At 33.5% G+C, this 11788-nt stretch overlaps 2 protein-coding genes and 1 pseudogene across 2 annotated transcripts; all 3 read right to left on the bottom strand.

The window, feature by feature from the left end:
• Positions 1-5986: 5986 nt before the first annotated feature.
• Positions 5987-6580, bottom strand: LOC130963239 (uncharacterized; the record flags this gene model as incomplete). Its single annotated transcript, XM_057889372.1, has 2 exons — positions 5987-6421; positions 6494-6580. Coding segments are annotated over 2 exons (522 nt in total), but the record flags the coding sequence as incomplete, so codon positions are not given.
• A 111-nt stretch (positions 6581-6691) lies between these two features.
• Positions 6692-7306, bottom strand: LOC130963238 (uncharacterized; annotated as a pseudogene).
• A 1903-nt stretch (positions 7307-9209) lies between these two features.
• LOC130963237 (glutathione S-transferase T3-like) lies at positions 9210-11135 on the bottom strand. The gene is made up of 3 exons (XM_057889371.1): positions 11020-11135; positions 9845-10176; positions 9210-9781 (listed from the first exon to the last, which is right to left on the bottom strand). The coding sequence occupies exons 1-3, from the start codon at positions 11133-11135 to the stop codon at positions 9210-9212; spliced, it is 1020 nt and encodes a 339-aa protein (XP_057745354.1).
• Positions 11136-11788: the final 653 nt, after the last annotated feature.

The raw sequence follows: 11788 nt of genomic DNA, 5'->3' as shown, positions 1-11788 counted from the left end.
ATTTATTATTAGACTAAAATTTTAATTTTACTCTTATTATTTTAGCATCACCATCATCATTTCTACCTTTTTCATTCTTCTTTTAGAATTATCAAAAACTACCTCCACCTTTGAACCAAACCCCAAAACTATGAAACTTTAATTTAAATTAAAATTCAATATTTATAATAATTAAATTAAATTAATAGTAATGTGGTTTCTGGAGTGATTCAGAAGTATTTTTTTTATTTTTACACAAATTCAAATTAAATTCAAGTTAAATTCAATAGATATAAGATTAACAAAAACTTCAATTTCAACTCAAATAAAAAAATACACGGATTCAATTTTTTTATTAAAAGATAAAAATAAAAAATTCAAATTTAAAGACTACAAGTTGAGACGACAAGTGATAAAATTCCAGCAAGACAATAAGGTGAGGAAAGAATGAGACAAAGAAGATGTAAAAAGGAAAAAAAAAGGTGGAATCGTAGATTTATGGTTGTTCTTCATCTACAAAAATTTTGAAGAGAAACAAGAACATAGGCACATGAGGGAGGATGAGACAGAGAGAAACTCTCTTTGAAGAAGACAAATTACAAAGAAAAAGTTGGAGACAGTACCATCTAAATTCCAAACCAGCAGCAGTAGAGGATAGTAAAAAGATTGTAAAAAAATTAGTGTCTTAAGTTAAAAATTTGTGTCACAACATTTTAGAGGGATACAAAATACATATTTTTAACGAGTGTTTGTATATGACTATGTCTTTCATAATTTTTGTTTCAATAAATAAACATCATACATGTATTTTCATGTACTTCTATATCTATGTTTTGATAGACATATATACTAACAACAAATGCTGATTAAAGACCAAAATCATATTTAACCTTAAAATTTATTTGTTAAAAACAGTTAATATTTATACTGATCAATAATAACAAAAAAAATACTAAAAATTGTTACCCTCCATAAATTTCTCTTTTTATTTTCTCAATTAACCGTTTTGGCAAGTCAAGCAAGTCAACTCGTAAGACTTGTTAATTAGTGTTAGAATGAAGTACATCTCTTCTTTATTTCTAGCATGCTTAACAAACAATAATAGCAATAATAATGATAGCATAACTTTTTAATGTAATCAATTATAATTCATTATCACGGTTATCATACGGTAGAATAAGCAAGCTAATAAGATTAATTGAATTTAGATAACAAAATGAAAGGGATTTTTTTAAAATAAATAATTTAATTATTTTATTTATAAATATAGATAATTTATAATTTAATTATCATTTTGCATTATTTTACATATCTCGTTTACAACATAAATAAGTTAAATTTAAGTGTATCTTATTTACACTGTAAATGAGATAAGTCACATATCACTTTACACGTTTCACGTTTGCAAATGTGATATATAGGAGAGAACGATCTGTATATATCTTGTTTACACTTTAAATGAGATACTAGAAAAGTTAATTCATTTGCACTGTGAACGAGATAAAATGTGACAAATTTTGACCAGCTATAAAAATATCTGCAACCATTAGTTTTCTCTACAAATATTTCACTTTTTCTTCTCCTCCGTTTCTTTAATAAATTTAGTAAACATGTCTAGTAGTAGTAGATATATTATTGTAAGTGTGTATCCCAATTTTCACATGAAAAATCGTGACACTGGAGTTATATCGAGTGTGATAATCCTATCCTGTTGCGTACTTGGAGAATAAATTCTTTGTTTGAGCTAAAGAGTTTAATATTGCCGAATTTCGGTAGTAATGGGATAAAAAAGGTTGGAAGAGTTAGCTATAGTTTGCTAGCACCGATGGAAAATAGAGTATTTTGGTTTCATCTATTTTGGCTCGATGGTGATGAACATGTGCGCCTCATGTTTGATGTTCACAGGAGAATTGTGATGGAACAAATAATAGAGCTTTCTGCAGAGGTTGGTGATGGTGGCGATGGTGGTTCTGGCCACTCAAATTTTGTCTAGGATGACCCATCTCTTGCACCACCACCCCAGTGCTGTGCTAGTCCAGTGATACATATGGATGTGAACGGTAAGGAGTCCGATGAAGAATATGTTGTTTAAGCAACAAAAGTGGTTCTTCTAAGGATGAGGAGGATGAGGAGTTTGTACCAGAGACTCTAGTCGATGGATCAGTTTGGTATCTTCTGCCTACCCTGCAACCAATTTCGGAGTTATCAATTATATGCAGCCACTATCATATATTGAATCTGGACATGATACACAAAAAATGCTATTTTTCAATATGGGTGGGGCTATTACAATACAGATGGTAGTGTGGAGTTTCGCATTGATCACAGATTCAAAAGTAGAGAGGCAGTCGTGCAAGGTGTGAAGAATTACAGTATTTGGAGAAATGTTGAGTACCGAGTTGTGGAGTCGGATCCATCAAAGTACCATGTACACCGTAGACAATTTGCAGCAGAATGTCTTTGGAGTCTCCATGTTGCTCTCTGACAGAATCTCGGATATTGATAAGCCTTACTTTATATTGTAATGTATATTCTTATTTATCATGATTATTTTGGGTAGAATGTCTACCAATTCTATTTAATTTGTTAAGGAGGTACGTAAATTCGGCGGACCGCACACCTGTTTAGCCCACTATGTCTCAAGGCCATCGACAATTAAATAGCTACCTCATTTGTAGTGTCATACTACCCTCATATAGTCCAGCCCATCAGTTACTATCCCTACAATGTGCAGTTAGACAAAGGTATCACTTCAAACCCTCATACATAAAGGTCTGGATGGTTCAGCAAAAGGCAATTGGCCAGATATACGATGATTGAGAGGAGTCATATAATAATGTGCCGAGGTTGTTGCAAGTACTGCAGAGTTGTTATCTTGGAACAACGTGATTTTAGTGCGGTATTATACTATGATGGGCACTTGGTGGTATGCGACTGTAGCTAATTTGATAAGGTATTTTGGGCTTTATTACCGCCCTATGTTGAGGCTTTCAAGCATTGCAAGCCCTTCGTCTTCGTGAATGGCATGCACCTGTATGGAAATTATGGTAGTGTGATGCTAATTGTAGTGCGCAAGATGGTAATAGTAACATCTTCCCTGTAGCATTTACAATTGTGGAGTCTGAGATTACGGAATTCTGGTCATTCTTCTTTACTAACTTGAGACGACATGTGACACCACAATAAGGAATTTTGATTATATTTGATAGATCCCAAGTGATCAAGGCCGCCCTTAGAGCCGATGAAAGTGATTAGAAGCCTCCTAGTGCGTTTCATGCGTACTATGTTCGGAAAATGACCTCAAATTTCATGTCTCGTTTCAAATTTGTCGAGAAAAAGCAGTATCTCATAAATGCTGCTTATAGTCCAAACAAAGCTGGGTACGAGTGGTACATGGATGCATTGATATGGCTATCACGTGAGATATCAAATTGGGCCGATAGATTCAACAAAGAAATGTGGTTACAATATTGTGATGGTAGTAGCAGGTTTGGGCACATGACAAGTAACCTCTCTGAGTGCATGAATACAGTTTTGAAGGGGATGCAGTATTTACCGATTTTAACCATTATTAGATGCACTTACAATAGGCTGCAACAGTTGTTCGTCAGAAAGGGCAGGGAGGCACAGACACAACTGGCAGCCGGTAATCAGTTTTCTCAGTGGCTACTAGTTGTTATTGAAAAGAACGGGGAGCAAATTCCCAAGATGCGTGTTACACATAATTAATTTTCTCAGTAGCTGCTAGTTGTTATTGAGAAGAATAGGGAGTGAATTCCCAAGATGCGTATTACACTCTACGATAGGAGGGCCTTAGTGTTTGTGGTAGAGGAGTTAGAACTTCTTGAGGGTTAGAATCTGCCTATCAAGGGGCACCACTCTGAAAATCTATGATATATCCACGAGACTAGTAGCGATGTGCATTCAACAATGTTAGTGGTAGATCAATGTGCTGCAGAGCATAACGAATGGTACATCCATGCAAGCACAGCGAATTCCCAAGACAGACAGCGAAACCTCTCGAAGTCCTCTGATAATGGCAGCAACCTAATATAGACCTGGTTGTTTGACTAATCTGTTATCAGGTAACCCCCGATCAGCAATAGAATGTAACATCTCGTGTACTGTCAGAGGGTGGCTGGATCTGTAGTAGCTAGCATATGCCGTACTCAGTCCCTAAGCTATGTCAGCTTGATGAAAAATGACTCCTTTCTTTGTGACCCCCTACTGCTGAGTATGAGGAGGCCTAGCACTAAGGAGCTTCTCTTCTACCCACTTTCAAATCGGGTATTGGTACTATGTCTAGAAGTCACGCAAGCACCACCCACTAAGACAGGTGAAAAATGTGGGTCTCTAGACGCTAACGCTCCACAAATGCAGTAATTAAGGGGTTGTCAAACACAAAATCCCTGAACTATATTGTATTGCCAAATCCAACCTCTCTCAAGTAAGGGAAAATGGCGTCTAGTGGTACCAGAGTATGGCTGACTCGCCTATAGAGTAATAATCAAGGTCTCTATTAAAATATAAAATATTTCAATAAAAAATCGATTTGATATATTATATATTCGAAATCCAAGAAAAAAAATTTAAATTTCAAAATAAAAACATAAAAATTATAATAAACAATTATTTCAACAACATTAAAACTAATATTCAGTAAAATAAGTTATCCACCATATTTAAAATCAAAATAAAAAATTTAAAACTCAAAATAAAATAAAAAACGTAATAAATATTTATTTCACATTTCTTAACTTATTATTCTTCACAATAAATTAAATTAATTAATAAATCTCTTTTGAGAAATTAATTTCCTAAATCACACATTTAAAAAATTTATTTAAAAACATTAGAACTAATATTCAACAGAGCAACTTAATAACAACCTATTTCACCACCTAACAAAAGTTAATCTGGCAACTAATCTATTTTTATATTACCAAAATATAAGCTACTCTAGTCATGTATAACAATACTAATTCTATAAAAATATCCTAACTATATCAATACTAATTTTATAAAGTACCCTAACTATAACTATGTGCTTATTTATTTAAAAGAGAAAAACAATAATACTAACCTAAAAGTGGATCGCTCCTGCGATGTGCCACGTTATTTTAGGTGGTTAAAGTCATCATCTTTGTGCATCTGCGCACGCCATAATATTCGAGTATCTCAAGAATATCAAGAAAAAATGTCGAAAGAAAGAGAAATGAAGCGACAGAGAAAGTGAAAGGGACATTTGAGATGCAGACGCGGATCATGCTTATCTCGTTTACACTGTAAACAAACTGAGAATGAACATTTATTGTTTACAATGTAAACGAAATAAATTTTACGTGTCACAACACGTGTGTAAACGAGATATGTGTATGACGAAACGTGTCTTATCTCATTTATACTGTACACGAGATATGCTCATTATTAATTCATTTATCATGTAAACGAAATAAATAAAAAGATGAAATTTGGTAAATACGGTATAAATAACATATATCGATAAATAAAATATCTAAATTAATTATTTAAAAAAAATCCAAATGAAAGATCATAACTTTGAATTGAAATAGAATAAAAGAAAATGAAAGAAATATATATTTGTAAGAGAGAAACGACGGAAAGAAGGGAGAGTGTTAGACCATCTCCAGTAGGAAATTCATCCCAGTTCCTGTTTATGGCCCACCTGTCATAAAAAGTAACTCCACATCAGCTTTTGCGTCTTAAACAGTAAATAGGAACTCAAAGCATCTCTCTCTTCTCCATTAGGAGGAACTAACTTTAGTCCCTGTTGTGGTTCCACTTAATTAATTAATTAAAATACTTGTAATTAATGTAATTAATTTTTTTTAATAATGTAATTTAAATATTTAAATGTAAAAATAATTCACTATTAAAAGATATTAATATTAAATAAATTCATATATAACAATAATACACAATAGATGAATTCGGGGTTACACTAATTTGTAAAATTACTTAATACAAAGAAAAACATAATTAAACTCTATAGTTGACGACAAGCATTGTGAAATTGCCATATGTGTTCAATCAAGTCCTCCTTCAATTGTCTATGCTGCTGCCTATTTCGAAGTTGGGCATTTCTTTGGAGAAATTGATGGTTTGGTGCAAAATCTTCCTCTCCCAGCTGAGGTTGTGATAAGCCATTTTCAACATCATCATACTCTAAGCCTTGAGCAAAATTTCCTGCATAGCTGTCTCTTTCATCCTCAACAATCATATTATGCAATATAATACAAGCTCTCATTATGTTGGCAAGCTTTTTCTTTTCCCAAAAACGAGCTGGACCACGTATAATTGCAAAGCGTGCTTGCAACACTCCGAATGCTCGTTCCACATCTTTTCTTTGTCTTTCTTGGTATTGTGCAAATAACTTGCGTTTCTCACCTTGTGGCTTTGAGATTGATTTGACAAATGTGGCCTATTCAGGATAAATACCATCTGCTAAATAGTATCCCATTGTATAATTATTACCATTAATAGTATAATTTACCTCCGGAGCACGGTCATTTAGAATATCATCAAACACTGGAGAACGATCTAACACGCTGATATCATTATTTGAACCAGAAACTCCAAAGAATGTATGCCATATTCAAAGGTCTGAAGATGCTACAACCTCAAGTACTATGGTTGCAACCCCACGATAACTACTCATGTACATACCTTTTCACGCCTTTGGACAATTTTTTCATTGCCAATGCATGTAGTCAATGCTACCCAACATGCCAGGGAAGCCACGACCCTCCGCCATTTGTAGCAGGCGTTGTACGTCATTTGGATTGGGTTTTCGCAAGTATTCATCTTGGAACACGGAAATGACACCTTCAACAAATTTTTCCAAGCATTCGATTGTAGTGCTCTCGCCTATGCGCACATAATCATCAACAGCATCAGCTGCTACGCCATATGCTAACATCCGTATCGCAGCGGTACATTTCTGAAGTGGCGACAAGCCTCTTCTTCCAGTTGCATCAACCCTCTGTTGGAAATACGGATAGACGTTTGAGAGAGCGTCTACTATCCGAAAGAACACATCTCTTCTCATTCAAAATCTCCGTCGGAAAATGTCAGCATTATACACCGGTTCATCTGCAAAGTAATATTGGAAAAGGCGATCATGTCCTGCTTCTCGATCTCTGTTGATCCATCTACGAGGAATTGGGATAGGGCTTCTATCGATATCTTCTTCTTCTGAATCTTCGAGTAAATACTCATCGATCCAATTATCTATGAGTGTGTTATCTTGCTGTCTTCTTTTGCCATACAAAGCCTCATTGAACATATCATTAAAATTTCTAGCCATATGGAGAAATGTAATTTTTAGTTCTCTGTCGAGGTGAGAAACAAGAGTTGAAGTGGAGTTGTGGAGTCATTGATAGTTGATATTTATAAGTGTGTCTGCAATAAGTACCTTAACGGCTAGTTTTGCAACGGCTAATTTTGCAACGGCTAGTTTTGCAACGGCTAATTAACGGCTAATTTTGTAACGGTCACTTTCATGAACAATAACGACACAATAATATTGACTAATTTCAAAACTTACATCAGAAATAAATAAAACAAACTACATCACATACCCGTAATATGCAATAAATAAATAAGAACATACTACATAACTCTACGAATACAAGGAACCATTAAGTAAACCACTTGGCTATTATTTTCTCACATGCAATCTCATGAAGAGCTCGTCGTTTCTCACTCATTGTAGACGTGTCATCATTAAGTATTTGCATATTGATGAATGAATTTTTTACGGTTTAGAATTTCACTAATGAAATCTCGTTGCAAGTATAGTTTCTAAACCAATCGCTAATCCTTTCATACAAAAAGTTGTTTGTCACTAAAATAAACCCCTAAAATTTATAAACCGAAGTATTCAAACCTCGGGTCGTTCTCCCTAGGAATTACAATAAAGTGTCTTGTTATTGGTTGTGAGTTATTTTGGGGTTTTGATAAGAAGCATGAAAGATAAATGACAAGAAAGTAAACTAAGGCCTAAAAAGATCTTGGCAAGGGTTGGTGGTCAAGGATCTCTATCCTAATCACTAACCACAATATGAGAATTGGCAAGGATTAATCTCATTAAATCATCCTCTAACTAGTAGTAAAGGAAAGTCAAATGAGCTATATCAATCCTAGTCCATAAGTCCTAACTCTCCACTAATTCAATTAGTGAGAACTAGAGTCAATGGATCTCAATCATCAATTACTTGGACATTAGTAACTCAAGAGTTCCCTAGTTACCTTTCCAAGCCAAGAGTATAAAATTCTACTCTAAAATCCAACCAAGCATTTCATCAAACACTTGAAAGGCATAAAAGGAAAGCATAGTAAATCACAACAAGAATGAACTCTAACAACAATCAAATGTAAAGAATTAACAACAACAATTACAGGAAACAAGATCTACATGAATTACCTCTTATTGAATTGAAAGAATGTAGAAGGAACAATACTAGATCTACAACAAAATATAAGAACAACATAAAGGAAATTACAACAAAAGAGTAGAAGAAGATGAATGTAACAACAAAGAATTGAAAGGTAGAAGTAGAAGAAAGCAAAGATTAAAATCTAGATCTAAGAACTAAACCTAATCCTAATCCTAATTCTAGAGAGAAGAGAGAGCTTCTCTCTCTAGAAACTACTTCTAAACTAATCCTAATGTGTGTGTAATGAATGGAATGAGTTGGAATCCCCTTTTCTCTTCAATCCTTGGCTTTAAATAGCATCTTTGGCGCCAAAGTTGGTTGGAATTGGGCCCCACAACCCTCCAGAATTCGTTGGCCACGTTTTCATTAAAAAATCATAAACCAACACCGACGCGTACGCGCACAGCACGCGTACGCGTCCATGGGATGATTCGCAGGTGCGCGCCAGCGCCAGGTGCGCGTGCGCGTCCATGGGCGATTTCAACTTCTTTGACTTTTCATGATTTCTCCACTTTGCATGCTTTCCTCTTCACTCATTTGATCCATTCCTAGCCTTTTCAATATGAAATCACTAGCAAACATATCAAGGCATCTAGTGGAATCAAAGAGAGATTAAAATCATCAAATTAAAGGCCTAAAAAGCATGTTTTCATATCTAAGCACAAATAAGGAGACAATCACAAAACCATGCTATTTCATTGAATAAATGTTGGTAAAAGGTGATAAAAGCTCTTAAAATCAATACAAGATAAACCGTCAAAACGAGGTTTATCACATATCCATTTTCCTTTCTTTTGCTTTTATCTCCATTTCTTTAATATACCTCTGAGTTTGTAATTCTTGTTCTTTCATTGCCGCTTGAATTTGTAACTCCTTCTCTTTGATTGCCATCATCCTTGCTCTATGTTCCTTCTCCTCTTCTCTTTCTTTTTCCCTTTCCATTAGTTCCTTTTCTCTAACATTCTTAATATCTTCCATGAGAGATAATTTTTTGACAACCGATGATTTTCTTTCGCTAAAATCTTCAGACATCTGTGCTTTTCCCTTACCTCGTCGCTTGCTCTTCTTTGATCCTTGTGGGCGAGCGGGAGAGTCCACATCGGGTTCGTCAGCCAATGGTGTTTCTGGGTTTGATGAGGATGAGTATGCTCCAGTTGCACTAACCTTGGTTCTCTTTGAGCCGCCACTCTGTGTAGGTAGTTGGCTTCTCCATTTTTGCTCCAACCGAAGCATGTTCCAATGCCTCTCAAAAGTGAACTTTTGACCATAATTTGTGGAATAAAGTTTATAAGCCAACTCCTTTATATCATCAGCGTTCGAACCACTCCTTATGTTTCGACTAGCTTGATTGTAGCAACCAGCAAATTGTGCAACAGCCTTGTTGATCTTATACCATCATTTCTTACATGCAACCACCTCCCTTGTCATGTCGGTGCAAAATTCTACACAGTAGCTATGAATTCGACTCCAAAATGTTTCCCCCTTTTGATCGGTACCAACTACAGGGTCAGTTGAAACATTTAACCATCCACTGATCAGCATCTCATCCTCTTTCCAATGCCATTGTTGAATACTATCTTGCCTCCGATCTTCAATATCATCATCATTAAGGTCGATAGCATCTAATCCACGAGGGTTGGCAAAATCTGAATATTGTGAATTTGGACTAGATTGTATAGGAGTCTGAGAGAAAGGGTTAGAAGAGCTACCAACACCAGATGAGTTATGTCTTGATGCACTGAATTAAGTTGAAAACGACAAAGAAGTTGGAGTAACATTTCCGATAGAGGGGTTAAATATGGATGAAAATGGAAGATGGAGTGTTTGTGAATTTTGATTTCGCGGTTGGAATATAGGAAATTGATTATTATAAGGAGTTTGAAAATTGAAATTAGAGAGATTTTGTGGATTTGGATTTTGAAATGTATTTGGTAGTATGAAGTTTTGATTTGGAACTTGAGAGTTTGAGGTTTGAGATTGTTGGGTATTTAGAATTTGAGGAAAGTTTTGTAAGTAATTGATGAAAGAGTTGAGTTGGTTTGGATCCATTTTTTCGAACAAAAAATAATAGTAGCAGAATTTTGATTTTATAAACTTGAAAGAAGATGAAGAAGAATAGTAAAGAGTGTGAGAATACAAGTGTATCTAAGTGGTATATATAGAGTAAAAAAATATTAATTTATTAATAATAACGGTAACATAGTAACGGCTAGTTTCTAATGACTATTTTTGCAACGATTAATTTTACGACGGCTAATTTAATATAATAATATAAATATAAATAATATTTAATATTATTTTTGATATAAATAATTAATATAAATTATTAATTAAATAAAAATTAATTATTTAATCTAATTAATTATTATAATTATTAATAAATTAATTATAATTTAACTATTATTTAAATAATTAATATAAATCATTAATTAAATAAAAATATAATTACTTAATATAATTAATTATTATAATTATTACTAAATTAATTATTATTTAATTATTTAATATAATTATTTATTTTAATATAATTATTTAATATAATTAATTAAAATTTTATATAATTATTTATTTAAATAATAACTTGCCAAATGACAAGTTATTATTTGTTGCTCTCGGTCTCTGTTCAGAGGAACTTTGTCCCATCGATCCTTGTGCAAGGATCCCACTCCATTTTGCTCCAACGGTCCCAGTTCCCATTTTGTCAGAAACAGGGCCTCAACATATGCCCATTGGAGTTGCTCTTAGTACCTAGACCATCTCCAATAGGGAACTCATCCCAATCCCTATTTATGGTCCACCTGTCATATAAAGTAACCCCACCTCAGTTTTTGCGTCATAAACAGTAAATAGGAACTCAAAACATCTCTCTCTTCTCTATTAGCAGAAACTAACTTTAGTCCCTGTTGTGATCCCACTTAATTAATTAATTGAAACACTTAAAATTAATTTAATTAATTTATTTCAATAATATAATTTAAATTTATAAATTTAAAAATAATTTACTATTAAAAGATATTAATATTAAATAAATTCATATATAACAATAATAAAAAATATATAATTCGAGATTAAATTTGAGAGTTTGAGGTTTGAGATTGTTGAGTATTTAGAGTTTGAGAAAAATTTTGTAAATAATTGAAAAAAGAATTGAGTTGGTTTGGATATATTTTTTCGTACAAAATCTAATATCAGCAGAACTTTGATTTCGTAAATTTGAAAAAAGATGAAGAAGAGTAGAAGAAAGTGTGAGAATAGAAGTGTATGTAAGTAGTATATATAGAGTAATAAAATGTTAATTTATTAATAGTAACGATAACATAGTAATAACTAGTTTCTAATGGCTAATTTTG

The sequence above is a fragment of the Arachis stenosperma genome, chromosome 2 (assembly GCF_014773155.1).
Source record: "Arachis stenosperma cultivar V10309 chromosome 2, arast.V10309.gnm1.PFL2, whole genome shotgun sequence".
In the NCBI taxonomy this organism is placed as follows: Eukaryota; Viridiplantae; Streptophyta; class Magnoliopsida; order Fabales; family Fabaceae; genus Arachis; species Arachis stenosperma.
Note: the sequence above shows the minus strand (reverse complement) of the source record. Positions and strands in the feature narration are given on the sequence as shown.

Bases quoted from the DNA above. Each gene is read 5' to 3' on its own strand.
- LOC130963237 (XM_057889371.1), bottom strand. From the start codon at position 11,135: ATGGGAACTGGGACCGTTGGAGCAAAATGGAGTGGGATCCTTGCACAA. The intron at 10,177-11,019 runs GTTATTATTTAA...AACTTAATTCAG, and splicing joins AATAACTTGTCATTTGGCAA to TGCATCAAGACATAACTCAT. The intron at 9,782-9,844 runs GTAAGAAATGAT...GCTACAATCAAG, and splicing joins GACAAGGGAGGTGGTTGCAT to CTAGTCGAAACATAAGGAGT.